The sequence below is a fragment of the Toxorhynchites rutilus genome, chromosome 1, assembly GCF_029784135.1.
Source record: "Toxorhynchites rutilus septentrionalis strain SRP chromosome 1, ASM2978413v1, whole genome shotgun sequence".
Taxonomy (NCBI): Eukaryota; Metazoa; Arthropoda; class Insecta; order Diptera; family Culicidae; genus Toxorhynchites; species Toxorhynchites rutilus.
In genome coordinates, this window is record NC_073744.1 from 49,674,372 (window position 1) to 49,700,566 (window position 26,195).

The 26,195-nt window shown below is 38.4% G+C and overlaps 2 protein-coding genes across 2 annotated transcripts in view; one reads left to right on the forward strand and one right to left on the reverse strand.

The window, feature by feature from the left end:
* Positions 1–26,195, forward strand: part of LOC129765119 (uncharacterized) — a 279,465-nt gene that overhangs the window by 177,533 nt on the left and 75,737 nt on the right. Inside the window, exons 4-5 of the mRNA XM_055765005.1 lie at positions 5,848–6,245; positions 16,798–16,958. Of these exons, the coding sequence (XP_055620980.1) occupies positions 5,857–6,245; positions 16,798–16,958 (550 nt within the window). The 5' untranslated portion in view covers positions 5,848–5,856. The remainder of the gene's footprint in view (positions 1–5,847; positions 6,246–16,797; positions 16,959–26,195) is intronic.
* The window catches only part of LOC129765123 (autophagy-related protein 16-1), a 266,024-nt gene that overhangs the window by 138,868 nt on the left and 100,961 nt on the right, over positions 1–26,195 (reverse strand). The window lies entirely within an intron of this gene.

Below are 26,195 nucleotides of genomic sequence, written 5' to 3' on the forward strand. Positions count from 1 at the left end.
ATGGCCTTTTTTTAAATTTTTTTTTTGACGTGGGACTACGTCTTTCTATATAGGGGGGTCACTATACGAAAAATGTAACGTTTATTAAGAGTTTCCAAATGCATATTACGCAGAATCTTTCTTACGAGATATATGTTATAATATATACCATTAGACGGCAAATTTATCCAGCATTTTTTTCGCCTGAGACATCAACAGTGCAAATAATAAAACAAGTGAACAATTTAACAAATAAAAGAGATATGCTTTGCGAGCGGATGCGAAGGTGAATCATGTGTTATGCATTCTTTCTTCCAACTTCGCTCCCATGAATATTGTATGTAACACAAAATTGCGTGCAATGATTCGTTCTATCTAACAAATTAGCAAGGTGTTTAAGTAATCAGATGCAAGATTTCATGCATCACTCAAACTTCATGCGAGATTTCATCAAAGCTACGAGGAAAGTGTCACCCATACAGTGATCGTTCATTAATAAGGAGGAGGCAGCGATTATCATGCGAAGATTTATTGAGATATCAATATTCTTCATGACCAGGCTTACCACATTTAATTCTGTAAAATTTTCTGAAAAAATCTGTACATCTGTATTTTTAGCCAAAAAATCTGTATCGGAAAGTGAAGGGAAAAAAATGAAAGTGAAGGTTTATTTTCACTTTGAACTTATTTTTCTTAATTATGGGTTATGAAAGTCGTGTCAATATAATAAAAAAAAATTTTGCCTCTGAATTGCATGATGTTTTTACATGGTTTTGTAGAACTTTGCCTTCGAATTTCCCTTCAACTTCATCTTTGACGCTCCTCCTTGAGCCGATACATAGTTCTTCGCTCTCAAAACAGAGTCCATAATTGTGGGAGCCAACCGATTTCCGGATTTTGTTTTGATGGCCCTGTAACGCAAAAACATTTGCTCAACACATGCTAATGAATGTCATCAAAAATGACTTTTTGAAGGTGTAAGTGTAAGGCTCAATCGCACAAGCTTTGCGGAGCCGCAAAAAAAGTCTTACAAACGACCTCACAAAGGATACAAAAATTTCCCAGCTGGGACCAAGTTATATCGGAGTCACTCATTTTTTGCCCCATAATATTCGACTTGAGTAGCCTGAATTCGTAATCCAAACCTTGCCTATTACCTGTTTCAACGAATTGAGAAAATTGTCGCATCAAATCATTAAGGTTTGGTAGTTTGACGAAATTTGGACGGTTTATTAAGGCTGCAGCTATGTTTCATCACGTAGCTCTCCAAACATAAGTTACCCAACATGATCAACAATAACACTTTTCTCTCATTACGAAGTTCGCAAAATTGAGAACTTTCTGATTAAAGGAGCGATTGGCGTTATTGATGAGCGGTAGAACAAAGTTTAGGAACAGTATAATCGGTTTAGCCATAGGATCGTCTAAATGAGTCAATATACGATTGGCGGATTGATTATGGTCATACATAACTTGGAACGAAAAAAATAGTTTAAGCTCTTCAAATCAATAATATTTCGCTTAATAACTGCATCCAACCAAAGCCATATCGTTGCGTATGCACTGTAATTAATTTAATATTTCAAATTGAATTTAAAAAAAATCTGTAATTCTGTATATACAGATTCTGTATCTGAAATTTGTTGAAAAATCTGTAAAATACAGAATATTCTGTATATGTGACAACCCTGTTCATGACTCATATTCATAATTCTCAATGACTTAATTCCTTCTATGGTAGATTGAGCAGTAGAACCAATACGACATGATTGTGATAGTCTGCAAACAAGCATTATTTCACCGAAAAAGCTACTTCTTTCGATGCCTAATAATAAGAATAAGACAAGAAAGAGAGAAATCACAATACCATAGCTATCCAAATAAAGCAACTTCATGATTTCATGTGTATTTTACCTCAAAATATCACTAAATCGTGAGTATTTTCAACTTGTTTTTTCGTTTCTTCCCCATAAAGTTCATATTCAATGTAATCAATGATGATATATTTGCCGATTCACATATACTTCATCTACCATTCCAAACTGTTATGTGTGCTACTGATATTCATTTATCATTCTCAGTTAGACAGTTGTACTTCCTGCCAGAAGCTTATTGTCTTTCTTTGTTCGTTATAAACCGTTTGAAGGTTATGAGTACAAACAACGAACTAACTTCTCAGGGCTACTATTTAGAGTTTCAAAAAAGTTAAACTTACAGATTTCTCAACAATAGAAAGAATTACATTTTAAATAACCAAGTGTTCTCAACAATCACAGTCCTACGTCAAACATCCGTCCGTGCCCCTAGGCTCAGACCCTTCTACTTTTTTATAAGGGTGCCCATTACCATTTAAGAGAGGTCCGAAAAATCAATTTTTCCACTTTTTCCCAAAAATCCTTTTTTTCAACAATTCATAAAAAAAATACTGGTTTAGTGTTTTGCGATAAAGAACAAAATTACCACTTTTGACGAAAATCCGAGAACCAGTATATTGGTGTGGCATGGAATGGCTGATATATGGTATAGCAACATAAGATCAATATGAGCGAGGGAAACAATGAACACATTGCAAATAGACACGCATTAAAGCCTTTCGCATTCTTTGCCACATACACGGATCAAACCGAGAAAGATATAGTTTCACGTTTATGCTCTCTTTTTTACTCTTAGAAAACACTTTCCAATATAATATTATTACGCATTTATGCAACAGCACCAGTAGCTATGTGGATAGCGTGGTCATGTGAAACAGCTTTGCCTTCCAACTCGCCTTGGGTTGATCCCCGTTGACATCGTTTGAACTTTTTTTTTTGGGTACAATCCCAAGCTAACGTTCAGTCTGAGAGAAAAAGATGTGAAGAGATGCTCCAATACATACGAACATTTTGAAGCTTTTGAAAGAGGTGCTTGTATTTATTCATTCCACCATTCAGCACGCGAAAAAGATCGTGTGATATTTTTGGAACACGCTTTGTACATTTTTCATCTGCCATGCAGGGTGATAAAAGTTTTCGATCACCACGTGGGCCATGAACCATGTTTATGGTAACAATATCGAACAGTCACCCATATTACGAAATACGATTGCGATCTCACGATTCGATTGAAATCGACTTTTGCATTTTGAAATCCGATCGACCTCAAATGAATCGTGCTATGAAATATGACAATTTTAAATTGCTAAAATTTGAATGAAAATCATTACTCGAGGTTGTTTGAATACTTAGAAGACATAGCTATAGGTTAGGCTTTTGTTTCTTTAAATCTCCATGAATTCACGTCAAAACTTTATATAATATAAAATCATTATCAGAGACAATTTTCATTCAATATGTTTCCCACTTGCAGAGAATGTCTCATCCTGCTACACAGGAAACATATTAGAAACTATTTTCATTTTTTTCTGTAGACTCCTTTTTTAGTTTTTAATTTTTGTTTTAAAAGCGTGTTCATTTCACCCAAAAGTTCATGACCATTTCCACTGCACAGAAATGGAATTGAGCTTCGTCAATGTCGAATTGCATGGCTAAACTGCCGCATTTGCACAACTCGATTGAGCTTGAGTCGCGATCTGTTCGGGTAATTCTGATTCGATCGAATTTCAGAATACAGGAGAATAGTTGATAAGTAGATTGATCTGGAATTTCTGCGGAAATTTCTCTTTTTTTCAGCTCAGAGCGACTTTTTGCGGTTAGAGCGACGAACCGAACTAAAAATGTGCGTATAAATTAATTCTCGCTTTTGTCATTCAACCGAATACATTCAGCAATGTGTCGGACGAAATACGTGTAATGTTGTACTGGAGCTTATTCGAGACTTCGTTTCTTTTGTTCGAACACACGTGCTGTCATGGCAATGCGAACGTTTTGAACTGACAACAACAAAGGCTTTGTCGGTGTTGCTCATGATAGCGCCTCGCAAGTGAATATATTCTTCCTAAACCCGCTTCTGTTGATTGTGTTATAGGAAACGCAGTCGTTCGTTCTTTGCCTTTGCATATATGTTGACCATGGGCATTGTAGGCACAGCTCAAGACGCTAACATAGAATGGCGTTGTCCTGACCGCGTTGAATCAACAAACGACACACCTAAGAATCCATCGAGCGCACATTGTTATTTTGCATTTCGAGCATGTGTGTGATAAGAATGATTTCAATATTTCATTCTGCTCCTCCAAAAAGACTTCCAGATCACCGGCGATGCGCCTAGCTTTAGTCGAATTGAGGTTACTTGTGCATGTGTGGGGTGAAAGTTCGATGAAGCGAACATAGTGCCATCTGTCATTTAACAACGGAAATAAAGTCGTCTTGTTTGAAAAACAAATGCAAATATCGCGATTGATTCAAAATTTGTTATATTCAAGCCAAATTTGAGCAAAAAAGACAAAAAAATATTCAGAATTTTTGTTTGTATGGGACCACCCTAATCGGTATTAAATATTCAGTAATCGGTATCTACGACCTATTCTCATGCCTACCAAGTTTTTTGGGTATAATTTCATAATAATCGGTCGAGCCGTTTCGGTGGATTTCACCTTTCATATTTGTTCAAAGTTGATTGTACTACTTGTAAAAATTAAACCCATGAGGCAAATATTTTCAATCATGGAGTCACTTGATCACTCCTGAATAAATTGCAAGAACAGAATATATTTCCGAAAATCAATACTTTTTGCATTTGCTACCGTTAAACATCAAATTTATATCCCAAATGCTTCCCAACGCTCTCAAACGCAATGACCTCTCCCAGAAAACCGTTCATGTCTGCCACTGTGTTCAACAGTAAATTGGAGCAACACTGATTCACGCCATATACAAACCGCCTCCATGCGCATGCGGACTAACGACCTACACCGACCAAAACGGGGGGGGGGTATACTACCGATTCTCTCCTCCTTGGGGCGACGGTTTGGGTGGATAAACCGACGATCATGAACCATGCAAGAGACGCATCATCACAACAAGCTGTTCACTATTTAATAATACGAAACGATTGTGCAGCAACCAAAGCAGAAGCTGCACCGCACCGAGGTGAAAAGCATATGTTATATCGCCGGCCGCACGGTGGACACCCCGAGATTCTACATATTTTCCGGTGTCCTTCGCTATTAGGGCCCAACGATGGGACAGAATTGAAGCACATTAGAGAGTGCGATCTAAACTCGACCCCCTCCCGGGGAGTGGAACACAGCATGTCATGTATCAGAGGCAGCACCCCGTTCGTTCTATAAATGTTGGCAGATCTTGTTGTCGACGGTTGTTTTCCTTTTGCAGTACCACTCCAAGGGAGGGGATGCGACGACAGTATCCATTCTTGCGGTCAATTGGGTTTGCAAATGACTTCTGAAAGGAAGCGCGTAAAGATGAGAAATAAATAGCCTGCCTGAAAGGCCAGCGCAGGACAGAAACAATACTCGGCTGTCGCCGCAGATAACGAAGCCCCCTAATTGAGGATGACTATTGCCTGTTTTGGGAGCAGCAGCAGTGGAGAACTGTTCTCCCGCTGGAATTTGCGATGCTCGTTGTGCACATAAATATCTCCGCCATGCTCGCTTCTCATATTCAATGTCAAAACTGCAGCTCCTAATAGCTACTTGTAGCATCTCGGGGAAATTTGTTGCTTTGTTTATTTCTCCGGAGCTATTCCCGTAGCGCTGGGCCACTGATAGAGAGAAAAAGAAGTTAACTTAAAAAAGGTGCACTTATCTAAGTGAAAGGGTTGTCATATACATACTGCTTCGATTCGGATTCACAATTTATAGACCGGCCGGTCGCTATGAACCCTTCAGATTGCTTCTTTCAGATTAGTTGTCATTATTGGTGGATTGTAACTAATAGGAACATCGTAATTGCTCTCTTTTTTCTCCAGAAAACCACCATGCTTCCAAGAGCGTTACACTGGAACCTGCTGGCGTGCCTGCTGCTCGCCTCCGCGCTCAGTATAGAAGGTGCCAAACGACGAGCCCGACTGGAGCTGCCCATCTCCAAGCCAGCCGATGCCCCGCTAGAGGATAACCTTGCGACCGCATCCGGTTCCGAGCCCTCGTACGACCGGGTCGAACCCCCAGCAGCTGTGGTAGCCACGGCGCCTAACCCACCGGCTGCGTCGACAGCTACGCAGAACGCACCGGCGGCAACGTCCACCGAAACCGAAACTTCGAACAGCTCGGGTAGTTCCGGTAGCTCCGAGAACAGTTCCCAGATGGTTGACGAGTACATCGACGAAGACTGCGATCCGGACTTCGTGGCGTTCGAGCTGGTCACCGGGTGAGTGGAGACGTTTTGTTGTGTGTTTTTGATGGCCGCAGAAGTACAAAGCATTTTAGACGACCAAACTGTGGATCTTAGATTCGAACAATTTCAGTGCAGAATCGTAATCGTCTATTTAAATCAGAGATCGAAATGCTCGCTAAGCTGCGAGCTAAGTATTCAGTCAATCAATTTGGCTTTCGATGAGTTGTGCAATGTTGAAATTTTCGTCTCTTGCTTTTCACCGAAAATTCTTTTTCAGAGAGAAAGAGATGTGGGAAAATCTCTCCCTCTCTGTGTAGTTCAACGAGAATGCTTTTTCGTCTCTCATTTGAGGGGCTTAGAATGCAAGGGTTGTAAGTGACTTGATCGATTTCTCTTCTTCAACTTTTTCTTTAGTTAATAACTCAACTGCAAAAACGTTCCAATTTAAGTTTGCTATAGAGTCCGACAGATGAGGTTCTGACCTATCTTCCACATTGCCAAATACAGTACGGAATGTATTTGCAGCTAAGTTATGACCAAAAGAAAGAGTCGATGTAGAGAAATCGATCAAATCACTTACACCCCTTTCATTCTAAGCCCCTCATTTAGTACCGAAAATATGGAGCGCAAAATCAAAGCTAACTTTACCAACGCTAGCCTGTTTAGACAGCGTCTAAATGACCTGTCTCGTGTTCACTTCACAATGAAACCCAATGTTACTGCATGTTTTCAGCTGTACTGAAGAAGTGAAAAACCATTATCGGCATCAAGAAGTCACTGAAACCATTTCACTGAACCATTTTTCGGCTAATGATAACTCTCCAAGAATAAAAATCGACATTGCGTTTCTCGCGAGAATCGAAGTGAGAGTATAACATTCTCTCGCCTCTCATATTCTCAACAATTTTTACGGATGTTTTTTCTCTCAAATCGACGAGAATTTCGATCTCTAACTTAAATGCAACGTTCCACAAGCGTTTGGCTGAAGAGATTGAGTATTTTCTAGCACTTTCCAGCTCGGTTCTCTTGGGTTCTATGGAAAAACTGTCCAAGAACGAGCTATAGGGAACTGATAAATTCAGGTTCAACACATTTGAATAATTTACGGAAATACGTTATTCGCGTTTCTCTTGCGACAACAATAGAGTCCAACAAATGTGTGACATTTCCTTCACAACTCTCTATGACAACAACACAATTGAACGAACCATTCACAAGACATAAACCTGATTCTAACAAAAAAAAAGCATAACTTTTTTTCGACGATTCGTAATTTTGCGTGGAAATGGCCATTAGATAAATAAATAAACATAAACTTATCTTATTGGAAACGAAGGCCTGCGGATTTCTATTCCGAAACCCGGTAAAAGCCCTTTTTTTGCTGACAGCAACCGACCAATCAACCTCCTGTTGAACTGTATAGAAATGATTCTTGCGAAAATGGTTAACAAGAACCAAAAAGTACAAACGATTACCTCACCGACCGTGAGGAGTTCCGCGATTCCTACCCGAAAAGGTGCATATGGATGGTAGCATTGGCTCTCTAGATCAGTCAAAAGCTTGGAGTTGAGTTTCCAAATCCCCAAATCTCTCGAATAATGGGGGAGCCCTAATCAGCAACTAACGATCCTGGATTTGGGCCCAGGAGAATGGTATCCCCCAAGGATTGATTATTGTTTCTGCATTTTACCTTGTCTGTATGCAATCTTTCTACGTTAATGTCCATTCAAATCTCCATGAATTCGTTTCTGTTGAGGTTTTGCGCTGGCTTAGCCTCAAAGATCGGGGAGGTTGAGCCTTCCTTAGAAACTACATTTTCCAGAACCAAAACTAGACCATAGAACCAATCCTCTCCTAAAATGAATCTTTTTTTTTACTGAACGAATTTAAAGTAAGTGATCCATCATACATCATGTTATTCATTTCCTCAAAATATGGAACAAGAGGCATTAATGCCTCCATAATATTTTCATTTATGTTTCTTTTGCCGATGGCAGAGTTAGCTTCCTTTTTTTGGCCAAACAAAAATCTGTTACTTCTTACCTTGCTTCTATTCCATCTTCAGTGGGGAAGCTTACCCTACATGAAAGCCTCCATCCTTAACCTTCTCCAGTGGTTATCCTCAACTATTCAATCAGCTGTCAACTAGAGCTGAAATGTGCTTCCCCCAAACAACCTTGGCTTCTTTCTACCGAGATTCTCGCACTAGAGAACAGGATCTTCCGATTACGGCCTAATAAAGGGTGTGTCACATCAAATTGCATCACGGAAAAAACGCTGTAGAAATTCGCTCAGTAGACCGATCCTTTTGAAAATTTTAGACAGTAAAATAAAAACCATTAAACAACTTTTGGCATTTTCTTTTTATTCATACTTCGAGCCCAAGCCCGTATGCTCGCACCTTCCTCTTTACCCCGTCCATAAGGTTCTTTACAACGTCAGGTTGTAGTTTTTTTTTGAACAGACATCCATTTTCTCTTGAAGTCCGCCTTCGATTTGACAACTGTTGGGTTCTTCCGGAGGGCCTGCTTCATAATCGCCCAATATTTCTCTATCGGGCGAAGCTCCGGCGCGTTGGGCGGGTTCATTTCCTTTGGCACGAAGGTGACCCCGTTGGCTTCGTACCACTCCAACACGTCCTTTGAATAGTGGCACGAAGCGAGATCCGACCAGAATATGGTCGGGCCCTCGTGCTGCTTCAATAGTGGTAGTAAGCGCTTCTGTAGGCACTCCTTAAGGTAAACCTGCCCGTTTACCGTGCCGGTCATCACGAAGGGGGCGCTCCGCTTTCCGCAAGAGCAGATCGCTTGCCACACCATGTACTTTTTGGCAAACTTGGATAGTTTCTGCTTACGAATCTCCTCCGGAACGCTGAATTTGTCCTCTGCGGAGAAGAACAACAGGACCGGCAGCTGACGAAAGTCCGCTTTGACGTAGGTTTCGTCGTCCATTACCAGACAATGCGGCTTCGTCAGCATTTCGGTGTACAGCTTCCGGGCTCGCGTCTTCCCCACCATGTTTTGCCTTTCGTCGCGGTTAGGAGCCTTCTGAACCTTGTATGTACGCAGGCCCTCCCGCTGCTTGGTCCGCTGGACGAATGAACTTGACAAATTCAGCTTATTGGCGACATCCCGGACCGAACTTCTCGGATCACGTCCAAACTGCTTAACTACGCGCTTGTGATCTTTTTCACTGACGGAGCATCCATTTTTGCCGTTCTTCACCTTCCGGTCGATGGTTAGGTTCTCGAAGTATCGTTTTAGTACTCTGCTGACCGTGGATTGGACAATTCCCAGCATCTTACCGATGTCCCGATGTGACATCTCCGAATTCTCGAAATAAGTGCGCAGGATTAATTCACGACGCTCTTTTTCGTTCGACGACATTTTTCCAAATTTACGAAAAATTGACAGTGAAGCATGGCCAACGTGATCTATACACTCTTATCTGATTATAAGCGAAAGCTGAAGATATAATTCCTAAAAATTTAATTTCTACAGAAGGGGGTCTCCGTAGCCACATTGGTTGCGCGTTCGCTTAGTAAGCGATCGATCGTGAGTTCAAAACTCAGGGCCCTCATTGACCATCTTTGTGTTATTACAGGATAACTACGTCCACGCAACGATTATCAGCGATGGAGATCGATCCACGGTCGAAATTAAGATCGATTCATCCATACAACTGCTCTGCTCTGCAAGACACATCGGGCTGCTGTTCTATAAATAACTCAACAATGATCAATCAACTGTCTCCGCTGTCCGGTGGTCTAACTGGATAATGGAAGAACAGAAAGAATTCTCTTACGCCTAAATGGCTACTGTGTAAATGTGTACCAAATGTAATGGTATAGAAGGAATACTGGCGAATGGCAACTGTGTAATGTGCTAATTATAGATATATGATAACCATGTGACATGTACACGATTAAAATTCGGCTCTGTTACAGCTAAAATGCTAATGAGCCTTAAATAAATAAATGGGTTAAAAAAAAATTTCTACAGCGTTTTTTCCGTGATGCAATTTGATGTGACACACCCTTTAATTCCAACCCACACCCTCAGATACTTAAACACCGAATAAGTGTTCCACTAAAAGCCTTCTGCATCGATCGAAACAAACAACCGGTAGCCGGGAGGGGCAAGGTCTGGGCTATAAGACGTGTGAACCGTGTGAATTTTCCATTCGCTCTTTTCCATATAGAGTTTTTAACTCGATATCAGCAACATGAGGCCGAGCGTTGTCATAATGGAATATTATCGACTCGTGTGTGGTCGCATAATCTGGACGTTTTTCGACAACAGCTCGCTTTAGACGGTTCGTTGGACCCGATTTTAGCAGCTCATAGCACCCTTTTGATCCCACCAAATGCAGAGCATTACACTGGAACCGGGGATGTTCGGTTTTGACGATGATGTTCCTGGTTGGCCGAGCTTTATATTCGATCTTCTGCATTTTGGAATGTCGTAGTAAGTATTATATTTTTCGTCCCCTGTAACGATTCAATGCAAAAAAGACTTCGTTTTGTGCCTATCGAGCAACATTTCGGACATGCGAAATCACCATTCGACGTATTTTTTTTTTCAATTCGAATGGAACATAATTTCCTGCTTTTGGGGTGAATTCTGCGACTTTGAGACAAGTTTAGAAATAGCTTATAGAGTTACTTCCAATGATTGTGTACGCTCTGTTTGCGTTTGACACGAATCTTCACCTAGTAATATGTCTAATTCTTCGCCTTCAAACTTTTCCGATTGACCCGGACGCTTTTTGTCTTGAACACTAAATGGAAACAAAAAAGATCAAAGCTTCCCGTAGATGGCGCTTTTTTGCAACGAATCTCGACGTTTTCAAAGCGGTAAAAATTGAACTTGTTGCGCCAAACTCAAACACCTGTTTCTTCTGTGTTTCTTCAAATATTCAATTTAATGTATCAATTGTAAACGATAGCGAGCTCCAGTGATAATTTCTTTCATTCGAGAAAGCATCGAATCGATTCAGCTCCAAAACGATATGAATTAGTTCCAACAAAAAAATTTAAAAAAAATGGAGCCACAGCTTAAAGGGTACTTTTTTAATATGAAATTCGACAGTATCGAAACATGGGAAGAATTTTAACTTATACTCTCCGATGATTGAGCCTTTGCATGGTTTCGTAGGTAAGAGATAGTCAAACAAAACGACATATAGAATCCGATTTCGAATTCAAATGTATTTTGTGTTGTAAAATGTAAATGTTTTCACTTCAGTCGGCAGCAAAGAACCACGTGCAATCATTTATATCGAAAAAAAATCATACAAATCTTAAGAACTTGCCACTCAAATTCCAATCGAGGGATTTTACCAAACGTGTTTTTGAGCATAAAAAAATCACCCAAATACTAATAATATGACGCAAGATACGGGAATAAATCTCTAGAGAAGTTACCCTTATTGGAAAAAATATGGATCTGGAATATGACAAATAATACGGCTCAAATTTGGGATGAAATCGATGACAGAGACCTTCAGAGACCTTAATGCACTGATGATATAACTAATCAATTAATATATCATAAATCACAATTGCTTCACAAAATCACAAATATATATAAATCACAAATGCCTCTTTAGAGTAATCCCATGGTTTTACTATCATTTCATTTGAGAATTACATTTGAATTATTACATAGCAGGAAAAAATCCAACAGCACTACTCATTATCGTTTGTGTTTGACGTTTGCTTAGCGTGAGCACGTAGAATTGACCCCTTTATAAATATTTAATTTTCTCTCGTGCTTCATCAGTTCTCATCATCGTTATCAGGTTACTGTGATTGCTTGGTAAGTGTTTCGCAGTTGACTATAAAATATAGTCAAGTGTAATGTAATTTTCGCTCAAAAAATTAGAAAATAAAGTGTCCGAAATTTGAAATCAATCTGTCCGAAATTTGTTTTCTGCATCATATGCCTTAAGCGTCCGAAATATGATTCAGAACGGCAGTTTTACTACAGCGATATCTTTGATTGAATGAAGAATAAAAAACATTAAAAATAAAATAACTCATCTGTCTTTGAATATAAATATTTCAAGAAATAATTAGCGCAAAGAAAACGATAGACGTTTTTGGGGGATTCAATGAATCCTGCATAATATCGAATTATAACATTGACAAAAATAAATTGATTGAACTTTTCACATCAATTTGAAAAGTGTGCCGAAACGGTTTCTTTCTATTTTTCTACTGTAAATAAAATTATTGCAGCAAAAAATACACCCAAACTATTATTTAAATCGTTTATTTTTACAGGCTCAGTTACATAGGTTTAAAGGAGCCGAACTCCTTACTGTATTACACCCAAACTAGCTTTGGCAAAAAATATATCATCTTTGGCAGAAAAGATGCCTTTTCTTGTGTTAAACGATCAAATCCCCGAATAAAAGCACCTTTTCCAAGCGTGTTCAAACGTTGGTGTTTTTGTAGCAGACTTCTCATTCTCTCAGACTTAAAGTCACCTTGGAATTATACAAAAAAGTCCAAACAATGCCGAGCAGGGATTTTACCAAGGCCGGCTGGATTGTAAGACTGTTCCATACGAACGTGAACCTTTAATTATTGACGTTGGACTATGTCTTTCATTAACGGCACCCAGATCACTCTTTTATGAAATAAAGTTAACGTTGATAACTATATTTGCTGCGAACGGATTTTGACGATTTTTACACCAATCGAATCGGAAATCCTCTAATATTTGTTTGTTATGCTATACATTACAATTGCATAGTCTGGAAATGGTTTGAATTGATGAAAATTGGAAGCATTCCCATTTTCCCATACATTTGTTCTTAATATTTGTGTGCTTTCAAAACCTTGCTGTCAATAAAGGGCAACTTATGCAGCCGCGAGCACATAAAAACCAAAGGGGATAACGGAAAACGAATATTTGCGACGTAATCTCCACCCTTGCCCGTACGTGCCATTGTAAGTACGCTGTCATCAGCGTATAAACATTGCATCTCCTCTGAGAAAATTTTCACTTCTCGTTTGGTGGTCATCGAAGCAACATCATTAACGGCGGACGTCGAGCGAGAATTAATTGTCTTTCTCATCCTGCTCATTTTGTGTCATCTTCATTTCCCTCCGAGCTGTGGACGCGAGTAAATATTTTACTTGCTATGCATCTCGCACTGCAGACAACACATCGAGCCGAGTCATGGCAAAGCAGGCATAACCATAATGATTTTCGCATGTCGAAAATTTAACGGTTTATACACAGTTGCTGTATAGAAATTTTACTACAAATTCAGCTGTATAATTTATTTTGCGAACATCTTTTCCACCCCTTTTTCCCACATTTATTTCCACCCAAGTTCTATAAAGCACATCGAATTTTTTTTAAAATTCTACTTTAAAACATCTTTTCGTTGTTTTCATTTGTTAATACCTCCAATTTCTTCATGTGATTGTTACAATTATAAGAAGAGCCTCTGGAGAAGATTATAGGCTTAATGATAGATTTTCGATCGGATAACTTTCTTTTTTCTCGGCGCTTGATTTTTTCCGACATCCACTTTGTGAATGTTCTATGTATCAATGAGCCTTCTACTGCCATCTGTAATTCCACGTCGTCTTGAATCGTGGCCGGTGAAATTGATTCATTTTTACCTTCCGTGTCGGCGCTATCTTAGATTCGCAACAAATCCAGAGCACTTTTTCCAGACATTTCACTGAATTTCTTCCAAACCTCTTTGATTTTATCCTACAACAACTGAAACTACCAACGGAGACGTTTTGACTATTATCGGAAACGTAGAACAAAGCAACCTGGTGATTACGTCTAGCTATGCGAACAAACGTTTATTGAAACGATTGATTGTCCGCATAAATAGACGCAAGCGTTTTCCAAATTTAAATAATATGTTTTAATCCGCAAAATCTCCTAGGCCCTCTTTTGTCCGATAATATCTTTCAACTGGACAGATTATTTCATTGGAATTTTGCATGGTTAAGCTTGTACGCCAAAAAACAACAAACATGCGTTTTCCCAACACTAATGGTGTTGGTGATTACGTCTACTATGCAAATATGAGCAGTGTAGGAAACAATTAAGCTGAGCCATCATCGCCGGCTCACAAGGAAAGTCATTCTTCTGCTGAAATGCAACGTGTAATTTACTCAATACAACTGCAACTGCACATTGTCAAGCAATCTTTTCCGTTCGAGCGCAATAAACTAACGAATTTATTTTGAGAAGAGTGCAAAATGATTATAGGTGTTTGTATTTTAAGTCGGTTCAAGTCACCAGTATTTGGCTTTGTGTGTTAACGTTAACTTTGTTAACGGTTTTGACCGAGAGTTCGAGAAACATTTTCTCATAAACGCCCATTCTTGCGATGTTTCATTTTTATCGATGCATTTTTGTGTTACCGTGTGCGTTCTCTGCGGGACGCTTGTTTGGTGCTGATTGAATGGCGGTGCACGGAAAATGTTTATAGGTGCGTTACCACTGGGGCAACACAGAACAACATGAAGCATGGCACTTGATACGTGCAAATATTGCCATTTTTGTTGTTTCTATGTTGTTTATGAAGTTTCATGGTGAGGAAATGTGGAATAACGGTGGGTGCTGATGGAACAAATATTTATTCGCATATGGCCGTGTGTGTGTCGTTTTATTTAGTTTTAACTTTGAATAGGACTAAGAAACTGACAAGTTCTGCAACGCAAAATGTTGGTCTTGATAAGCTCTAAAAGTCGTACGAAGACGGTTTTGATGTAGAATTTGAAATATAAAAGTTAAAGCAAAAACAACCGCTTTTCCATGGTCACTCTAATGCAACATAGGAAAAAAGCGCTAAATAGATTGTTTTAAAAGATAGAAAAAAACTTTGTTCTACAAAGTTGTTTGAAATAATTGGGGCTACAACATTGTCGAACTATGTTTATCTCTATAAAGATAAGAAAGTTCTATGTTCTCATTTAATCGACAATTTTGCTCACCCTATTTTTTTTAACATAAAAATAAGCGTTCTATCATATGTAACAATTTTGTCGAAGACAGTCTTTGTCTAAAGAATAAACATTTCCCACAAAGTTGTTTTTAATAAAGTTGCATTAGGGTAAAGATGAAAAAAATCAATTTTTTTTACTTTAACTTTTATATTTAAAATTCTACATCAAAATAGTCTTCGTACGACTTTTAGAGCTTATCAATACCAACATTTTGCGATGCAGAATTTGTCAATATCTTAATCCTACCTAAAGTTATTGATGGGTTTTCACCCAAAAATTCATGATTTCAATTTTAATTTACTCAAATACAAAAAAAACATATACAGGTCAGACTCGATTACATATAGTCGACCAATTTTTTTCAACATTTATTTTAAAATCATATACATAATCGAATCTCAAGAAAACAATTTTTTCATTAATGTATGAGCGTCAAACATTAATAGAAAAATAGCTTTTTAGTGATTCGATTATGTATTGGATTCGAAAATTAACGTTGAAAGTGAAATTGCGATTATATATAATCGAGTCCGACCTGTATTTGAAAATCACATATTATATAGAGGGAAATTTGTTCATTCAAATTCTGTGGACCAGCATTTTTTATGTTTGCCTCAGAATGAATGGCAAGCAATTGAAGAGAGCGTATTTTTTGGAAAGAAATATCATTAACTTTGAGTGAAGTTGAGATATTGACAAGTTCTGCGTCGCAAAATATTTGTATTAGTATGTTCTGAAAGTCTTTTGAAGACCGTTTGTATGTAGAGTTTTAAATATAAAAGTTGAGCAAAAAAAACAGTTTTTTCATGGTGACCCTAACCCAACTTAGAAAAAAGGCGCTATATCGGTTATTTCAAGAAATATAAAAAAACTATGTTCTACAAAGATGTCTCAAATAACTGGGATTTTGCGATAAGGAACAAAAATATGTTTTTTATTGGACTTACAAGCATTAAATGCTGATATACTGCTATTGTGGCAGTGACACGTTCAATTATTGTCATACAAATGGTACAAGTTAAAGTTTATTACTTCATGGGGCACATAAAGCTGCGCTGCTCTTGATGCCGATAAATAGATCGCTTTTGTATAGCTTCAAAAGACGTATCATTTGTCCGATAAACCGGGGGTATGAATTCATCAAAATTATCAACTGCTTTGCCTGCTAGAATATGAAATCCTTCTTTCAGAAACACTGTACACTGTACATGTACATGACCTTTTTTTCATAAGTCCGCAATCCGATTAGGTCACATCAGACAAAATTTGGTTTTTTGGTCATAGCAAATAGCAAAGTTTCACGTTTTGACAAATCAATGTTTTGTGATTATTTTTTGCTTCTGAAGCTCGAATATTTCTTTCCGAATTAAAAAGGAATTATGTACTAACGAATCGAACGCTAATTTTGAACGAGAGCGTCTTAAAAATGGTTCCCGATGATACATATCTCTCGAACATTCGAAATACCATACTCACCATTCGAATTATGATATTCATCCACACATTTTGCTAGTAAACTTTTCACTTACCTGAAATGGAAAAAAGAGGAAAAAACACATTAACATTCGCATTTCTTTTTAATTTTCTCTTCAACAGTTATGTGTTTTCCGCGCCAAACAAACTGCTCGACTCGATTCCCGGAACCCTAATGCTGACCGACTGTCTGGAAGCCTGCCAAAACAATGACTCGTGCGCCTCGGTCAACTACGAAACTGGACTGTGTGTGCTGTTCTCGTCCAATTCCGACAAATTACCAGGTAATTTCCGCCACAAACCCTTTCTCTTATTTTTATTCGAAACACAGTAGTGATGCTGGAATGCTAGAAGCGAAATATTCTCGTGAAACAAGCAGCGGAAATTCGGTGGCGCTAGTTCATCAATCAACCGTTACATTCTTACCGCTTGCGGGGAGAAAAAAAAATCGCCGAAGACGATCTATTTCTCAACGAGAGGATTGGGTTCCCCCCGATATAATCGGGTGATTGATTTAAATAGGCAGCTTTATGAAAGCGATCGATCCTGGCGGCCCTGGCGGAAGCGCATAAAATAGTGCCCCGGCTCTCTCGTATATTGCGTTTCCCCTATCGATTACCCGCAATAAACTCCGCGCTGAAAGTCGAAATGATCTTTTGCAGCACGCTATAGAAAACAGATAATGAGAATGAATGATGTCAGGAAAGGTTAAAGATATACTTCGGATGTTCTTCCCTTTTCGCGCTTGCACATTCTGCGGGTCGCGCCAACTTGTCTGCACAGTTCCCTCTGATTTAGCGCGCAGAGCACACCGTCTTCTGTGGGCAAGCAGACGACGACGACGACGACGACTTGTTTCGGTTTTATCGCTTCTCTTCCGACCGTAAAAATCGCAACTTTGCTGCTTCATTTGCCACATGGCCCAACTGGCCCCCTTTACTCGCGGTATTTAATCGTAAAATAATTAAAGATTGTGCACTTTAGAGATTCCCTAGCCCCAAGAGCCTTGTCTCGGCATTGCCAGCTAGCTGACCACCCATCTTTACCATCGAATTCTCAAGACCCAGACCTCCAGGTTCCTGTGAAACTCCCACCCAATTTGACCTTTGATTCCAAAAGCAGCAGCAAACAGCCGCAGTATTACAGGATAATTAAAATCGTTTTCCAATTGAAATTCGCCTTTCGGAAAGATTCCTAGGCGTATGGGGCAATCAATGGGGAACGACGCAGACGGCAGACAAACCAGTGCAGCAAATCGGTGGATTCACATCGGGACGAAACACGGTTCGTGTGCTATTGCACCACAACCACCTTCACCACCTTTACCACCACCGCCACCGATGGGAGAGAATTAAAATTTATTGCCGTGTTACGACGAACCGATTGAAGTGTACATAAATAAAACGCCAAATGAGTTTAAAGTGACCCCCTGATCCTCTTTCTCTGTCTATCGAGGCTTTGAGGGGGGGGGGGGGGGGCGAGGCGAGAGCCTTTCTTCGGTTACGCTGGCTGCAGCAGCTCTCGTGATTAACGAGCTCGAAGGCCGGTGATTCTCGCCGGGCTACAGATATCCAAGGTCCCGGATGCTTTGAAATTACTGCCAAATGGTCCAAGTGGTGGTTAAATAACGTTTACCCGATTACGATCCACCCTTAAAACATTAACCGGTCAAACAATCACCCGAATGCAACGAATGCCCGAATGTCATCCATCCGGATGTAACGTTTAGAGCAGGGATTCTCAAACTATTTTGGGCAAGAGACCCAGAATGCAGAATGAAGTGGTACCATCGACCCCTAAGCTATTTTTTAAAAAAAATTTTAGTTTTTTCTTATTCATACAAAATAGTTACCAATTCAAATACTTTGGTTAATTGAGTAAACTTGACATCTTGACATAATTGGGGGCTGCCCACATATCACGTGGATAACTTTAGGGGGAGGGTAGGGGATAAAAAATATCCACGCTTGTCCACGGGGAGGGAGAGTGGGGTATAGATATCGTCCATTAAATAGAACATTCTCAAAAAATCACAACTACATTAAAAAATGAAAGACTTTTGTTCTACATTTCTAATAATTACTAAACTTTCCGCCCATTTTGAGTATGTATTCCGTATTTATGAATGAAAAGATTAGAGTGCTGTCCAGTCGAAGATCCATATTCGTTTCATATCGTTGAACTTCACTGAAATATGTACTCTTAAAGAAATGCACATAAGTTGAGAGCGATCGATTTGATTTCATGAGCAGTAGAACATCATTCATTCCGCCAGGGGAAAGACACCAATAAAAAATGATGATCAGCAAATTTTGTGAAAATAAACGAATTGAATCCGGGTTTTGATTTGGCTCCCGCTTTTGATTTGAAAACTAAAATTTCTATTTTTTCGAGAATTCATGTATTTGATAAAACGGAAACCGAAAAAACCTTTCTTCCATAGGTGCACCCACCGAATCTGTGGAAAAGTGTTTCTAGAGATTCCTTTTTTCTTCATTGGCATGTTTTGTTTTGTAAAATTATATTTCCCATGGATTTGGAAATTGTACAGAAAGATAATCGGTAGACGAAACCTTCAATCCCGATGATACTGTAGGTTAATTGTTTTGACTAGGTTCCTCGGTTTGCCTAGGTTTGACTAGGTTTTTAGCCGCCAGATACTACCCAAACAAGTTTTGCGTTCTGTAGAAACCAGAGACTATAATCAATGCTCAGTTGAACTGGTTTCGGTAGTAGTATTAAATATGATTCGATCTTACTATCTGCGCTGATATTACGAAACATCCTGTCGTTCATTCGTTATACACCCAAAGTTGATTGTAGCTCATGTTTTGTCATCCCGATTTATTACATTAAATGAGCGTAAACATGACAGAAAATGCCGTGACTCACGAATACTGGTAAGCATTTGTATAATATATATGGTACGGCAATATAAGATTAATACGAGCGATCGAAACAAAATCACGTTTCAAATAAGCACGCATTATTTCGCCACATATGTACACGGCCCATACCGAGATGGATATAGTTCTTCTTCATGCTGGAAAGTGTTTTCTAAGAGTAAAATTAGAAAACGCTTTCCAACTTTAATTTGTGATGAGATGTAATATTATCACGCTTCTGATAACAGCATTATTAGTTATGTGGATAGCGTGGTCGTGTAAAACAGTATATCATTCCAGCCGGCCTTGGTTCGATCCCCGTTGACGCCGATGGAACTGTTTTTTTTTTTTGTGTGCAATCCCGAAAAAGACGAAAAAAGAGAAAGAAAGAGATGTCTGCTTCCATACATACAAACATTTTAAAGCGTTGGGGGACATATGACATTATTTGCCTATTTGACGCTTCAAGGCAGGAAATGACATGTTTTAAGTCGAAAATGAAATGCTTTCTGACAACGCTAGTTTGGGTGTAGAAGGGGCATTTGGCCTTTATACATAGTCTTACAAATATTTGCGATCGAAATGATATTCAGGGTGTCGATAATGAATTGAGCGAGATCCGAAACCTGGATTTTACTGACTTCACTGTAACAAGGGGCTTCTGGGGTAAAATTGTATCACGAAGAGTTGTGACAATAATTTCTCTTGACCCTAATTGAGAAAAAATTATTACAACAATTCTGATTCTGCCGCATTTCTGAGCAACAGTTGTTTCCAGAATACAAACTGAAAAGCGAGAACAAAAACTATGCGAGGAACTCCAGCTTTCAAAAATGATGGAAACATGCATGAAGAAATGTCAAAATTTAAAACAAAAGCATAATATTTCAATGTATTATCACAAAACAGGATAACGAAAATATTAATAATGCTACTTACAGACGCTGTCACATTATATTATTTTTTTTGCTATTTTAAACAAAATTGAAAAAAAGAGAAATCGATCCTTTACAGCTTTTCCAGTGTTTTTTTTAATTTGTCAAGCTATTTCAAAAATATCGTTGGTATCTCAGGTTGTCAAAATCGTTTTCTAGAAAGTACCAAAGACAGGATTGTTTGTAGTGTAGTGCAATTTTACAAATTTCGCAGTAAGTATTAATGCTAGCAGACAAATTTTAAATATGGTTCATACCAAAAACTCCAGCGAACATTTATCCATTTTTCAATGTTTCTAGTTAATTAGAAGAGTACTTCATCGCTAACTTTACCAGAGGTACAAGCGCCATGCGAACCCTTGGATTGGACGATTCGTAACTTTCGTTTTCATGCGTTTATTGGTATGGGAATTGCAAGCAGTGAAGACACTCACACATATACATACGTACCCCCGCGTACATACACACTAACTAAATTTTCTGAAACATTAAAAAATCAGTTTTTGACTGTTTGAAAAAATCGGTGTAGAAAATTTCAGTTTTTTTTTAAAGCGCGTTTCGTTTTGCGGTGCGATCATTATTTGTTAAAATAATCATCATCAAAGACGAAAGGGTAGTTTTTTATTCCATCAAAATTTCTCTGCTGTGAAAGTTCTTCTAGAGATCATTCTAAGAATCAAATAAGGGCTGATAAGCTTAACGGAATTTGCTATTGACTTGGTTTGAACATTATTCTGTTAGAAAAAACATAGAAACATTTCATGCAATCTTAAGACATTTAGCATAAAAAAATATTTTCGAAAACAACGATTTCCTTTACTCATCCTCGGGTCCCTCGGGTGATTTTTCGATTTTCAAAAAACTGAAACTTTGACTCACTCTTAAATCCGATTGAGCTGATATTCGGCATAGGGTATTTTTTCGAGGTGGTGAACATTTTTTATGGGGTAACTTTTTGAAATTAGATATGACCATTTCCATTGGCACCCTAGGGAATATCTTTCGAGTAAATATTATAGAATTCCAAGTGAAACGGCGTTCGATGGTAATTCCATGAGTGAGGGCAACAAGTTTTGCGGATGGTAGAGATCCATCCAGTGTCATGAATGCAACATCACTGTCGTATTAGGCAAACACAGGTGATAATTGGATGATGCGACGCATTCCACATTCCATTCCACCATATTTATGCGACAAGACAAGTGTTTATAGTCAGCTGAGTCGCTTGTCGCGGCGGACCAAACTCGTTCTAATTATCCACCCTTTTTCCCCTCAACCATGATGAATGATCCGAGGTTAATCTGCTGCAAGCTTCCTTGCTGCTCACATGACTGGCGTCATTTATGCGTATCATAAGCATAGACGCGCCGCTAATATTTGCCGCCACCGTCGCCTTTCTAAATAATCACTTTCCTTCTCTACTGAACACACATTCGAGCCCCGAAAGCGAAAATGCATTACTCTCATCGGTCATCGGCCCGCCTGATTCGCTGTTGGTGTGGTGAATTTCTCAGGTGCGCTGCGGTTTTTGCGGGACCGAGTTCAATCAAATTCGTACCACTCGTACTCCCTCGCGGCCTCCCAAGCCAAGGCTCCGCATGGAAGCCATTTCCCATGACCAACAAAACCAAACACCAAACTAGCGTTGAACCATACTTTTGTTTGCATTGCCATCGCGCCACCGCCGCCGCGTTGTGCGATTCGTTCGTGATGCCTGACACATTGAGAGGGGGGTGATTAGTGAACCCTTCAATGCGAGTAAGTGCACAGACAGTAATTGATTCCGACAGCTTCTTCGTCTTCATCTCACCACCTCGACGAGGTCGTTCCCTTCCGTTTGAACACTTCTGCGAGCGATGAATGACGCGGCGGCGGCGCTGTTGAAAGCGTCGCTCTGACGCTTTCGAAATGCTCTCATGATTTGGGGATCGAGTCTGAGTGATGGATTCAATTATGTGCCGGTGCGTTCATACGCCACATGCTTACGAGCAATTGTTGGGATACTTTCGTTTTTTTTTCACTCCCTCTTTCTCCCAATGTGACTTTCTTCAAAACTTGTATCGTGTGGCCTTGATTTCACCCCAGAGCAGCGCGTTTCTAGTCGCACTTAACTGATCGAGCACTTTCATTGTAGCGTCGGAATGTTCTCGATGCAGTAGGTGGAAACTACACTATAGGCACTTGTGCCTACATCCAATATTAATTTTCAGCACACGTTTTGGCATCCCAATTTATTACATTAAATGAGCTAAAAAATATCAGAAAATGTTCTACTCTCCAATAATGATATATCATTTGTATAACATATATGATATTGCAATCAGGGCTCAGCGAAGTCATATTCAATTGAGGATAGTCAGGGGACTATGAAGAAATTCACCTTCGCATTCAATCTCATTTCAACTATCGCATTTCATTCTTCCCCGTCAACAGTTGTATTAGGTATAAGGTACACCGGGGCAAGTTGAAACGATTTTTTTAAAGTTCAACTTGAAAGTTGTCATAAAAAATCACTAGATCACTAAATTGAAATCTGTTTGCAGCGTATACAAGGTATAATAGATGACTTTCGATAAAAAATATGGATTCACACGGGATGTTTTGAAAAATATCAATTTTGAAAATGTTTAGTTTTCATATGCGCGAAATTAAGAGGCAGATTTGTATTCATTCTTCACGTCGATTAGAATAACCATTTGCTAGAATAATTCATCAGTCATCTTCGCTCCTGACGCTCGTCAATTCATTCCTAGTCAATTCAAGGAATGTTGACGACGAATTCCGAAGTAGTCCTCGTCAAAGGAAAGCTGCTGAGATGATAGTCGATTTCCATTTTTCGCTTTCGAAGATAGCTGATAGCAATATTAGAGTAATATGAGCGAACGAAATAAGAGACACATTGACGCAGAGACAATAAGCACGCATTAAAGCTTTTCGAATAGTTTGCCACATACACGGCCCAAACCGAAAAGGGTATGGATTCACGTTTATTATCTACTTTTTAGTCTTAGAAAACACTTTCCAACTTCATTTCATAATGAGGTGAAGAGACATTTCTTGTGGTAGCTTTTGTGAATTTGAATTTGTACTTATTTCTGTGTATCTTCATGTAGACAAAATCTGAGTGAGTTAAAAAATCGCCCACAGCGCGAAGAGAATAAATCGGTGGTAATTTTGTTCATAAAAATGGTTCATAAAACTTGTTTTTCAACTGTTTGCAACTATTTGAATGCTATATCAAGTGACCAAAGAAATTTGAAGAAAAGCTGTACAACAACATATGCCACAGAGTAAGACATAAACAATAATAAAAAAATATAATTGGTCAGGTTTACGAAAACGCTGGATATTTTGAAGAAAATAGAATACAGTGACTTCAAACACAGATCAAGTGACAAAAAGTGAAAAATAAAAAATTGTCACTGGAGATAGAATTTCTTTGGATAATAAGCACTTAATTTTGGTGTCGTTTAAGTTCAGTTGTGCCTTTATTTTTACAAGAGGTGTAAGTTTCGGTGAATAGAGCTCTAAATAGTCAAACAGGTGTCTACCGGAAGTAATAACTCTGAAATATATGATCTACTAGCTGTCCCGGCAAACTTCGTTCCGCCCAAAACATGTTTTTTGTTATCAATACCTTCAAACATTCACATTTTATTACTATGAGCATGTACATGGGTCCAAACACAGGACTGTTGATTGATTGATCTTTTAATCGACCCCGTTGAATTTACCTTTTACTATAAAATTCCTAGTATTTCTAACAAAACTCATCATTATAATATCAGATTATTTTCAGACACAATTCTCATTCAAGATTTTTCAACCACTTGCAAATAACATGTTTCTCCGTTACATGGGATAAATGTTTGATACAGAAAATGATATGTATTCACCGTAGAAGAGTTTCATGCCAAGTAAAACCTTCACATGCCAAATTTGGTTCCATTTGCTTGATTAGTTTTCAAGTTATGCAAAAATTTGTGTTTCATTTGTATGAAAGCCCACCCTTAGAGAGCGGGAGGAATGTCTAACCACCATAGAAACATTTATTGCATCCTAAAACCTCCACATGTCTAATTTGATATCATTTGCTTGATCAATTCTCGAGTAATACAGAAATTAGAGTTTCATTTGTATGGCAGCCCCTCTTGACAGAGGAGGGAGGAGTATTTAACCACCGAAGAATCATTTATTGCACCCTAAAACCTCCACATGCAAAGTTGGTTCTATTTGCTTGATTAATTATCGAGTAATGCAGAAATTTGTGTTTCATTTGTATGACAGCCCCCCCCCCCTTAGAGAGGGAGGTGGAGAGTCTAATCACCATAGAAACATTTATTGCACCCTAAACCCTTCACATGCTAAATTTGGTTTCATTTGCTTGATTAATTCAAAAGTAATGCAGAAATTTGTGTTTCATTTGTCTAACTATCATTGAAACATTTATTGCACCCTTAAACCTCAATATGCCTAATTTGGTTTAATTTGCTTGATTAATTCTCGAATAATGCAGAAATTTGTGTTTCATTTGTATGGCAGCACCCCCTTAGAGAGGGGGGTGTCGAGTCTTACCACCATTGAAACATTTATTGCACCCTAAAACCTCAATTTGCCTAATTTAGTTTCATTTGTTTGAATAATTCTTGAGTAATGCAGAAATTCATGTTTCATTTGTATGGCAGCCCCCCCTTAGAGAGGGGGGGTGGAGAGTCTAACCACCATTGAAACATTTATGGCACCCTAAAACTTCCATAGGCCTAATTTGGTCTCATTTGCTTGTTTAATTCCAGAGTAATGTAGAAATTTGTGTTTCATTTGTATGGCAGCTCCCCCTTAGAGAGGGGGGAGGGGTCTCAAACTATCACGAAAACCTTCCCCGGCCCCAAAAACCCCTGCATACCAATTTTTCATGTTGATCGGTTTAGTGGTTTCCGAGTCCATAAGAATCAGACAGACAGATAGACAGACAGACAGACATACATCCATTTTTATATATATATATAGATTAACATCAAAGGAAGGAAAACACAGAAAGACAGTCCAGAATTAGAATGATGCGATTGAATGGGCAGAACGAACACATTTTTTTAGGCCATATAAGGCTGTTTAAGGTAAATACGAGACATTATGCATTTTGCACAAAAAATAAGTATTAAAATCATACATTTTGGAGGAAAAAAGATATTTTTCATGAAAAAAATATCTATTTCGAATATATTACGTTTCTATTATATTATGCGAAAAATTTTTTAGAGCGTGATATATGTAATCAATACGTTACTGTAACTACAAAATTGTGATTAACGAATGAAATGTAGGAAACTTTTTAAATTTTCGTACAAAACTACAAAAAAAAAATTGAAAAAATTACACCTAAAAAAAATACTTTTTCGTTTTTCTTAATAAAGATTTTGTTTTTAAATTCTCAAAAAAAAATTTGAATGGCTCTTCTTTGAAGTGCCCATCTTCTGGTGTATGGGTGATTTGTTGAGAATCGTAAGGACTATTCATATAGTTTTTTTAGAATTTAGAAAAAATACATTTTTGAGATAAATGAATTCCAAGTTTTAATATAATTTTTTCGGTGTTTTTTTTCTAAAAAAAATTAGTATTTTTGTATATAAATTTAAACAGTTTCCTACATTTCATTCATTTTTTGAATATTTCAAGTATGCAAAGTTGCCTAAATGACCAATGT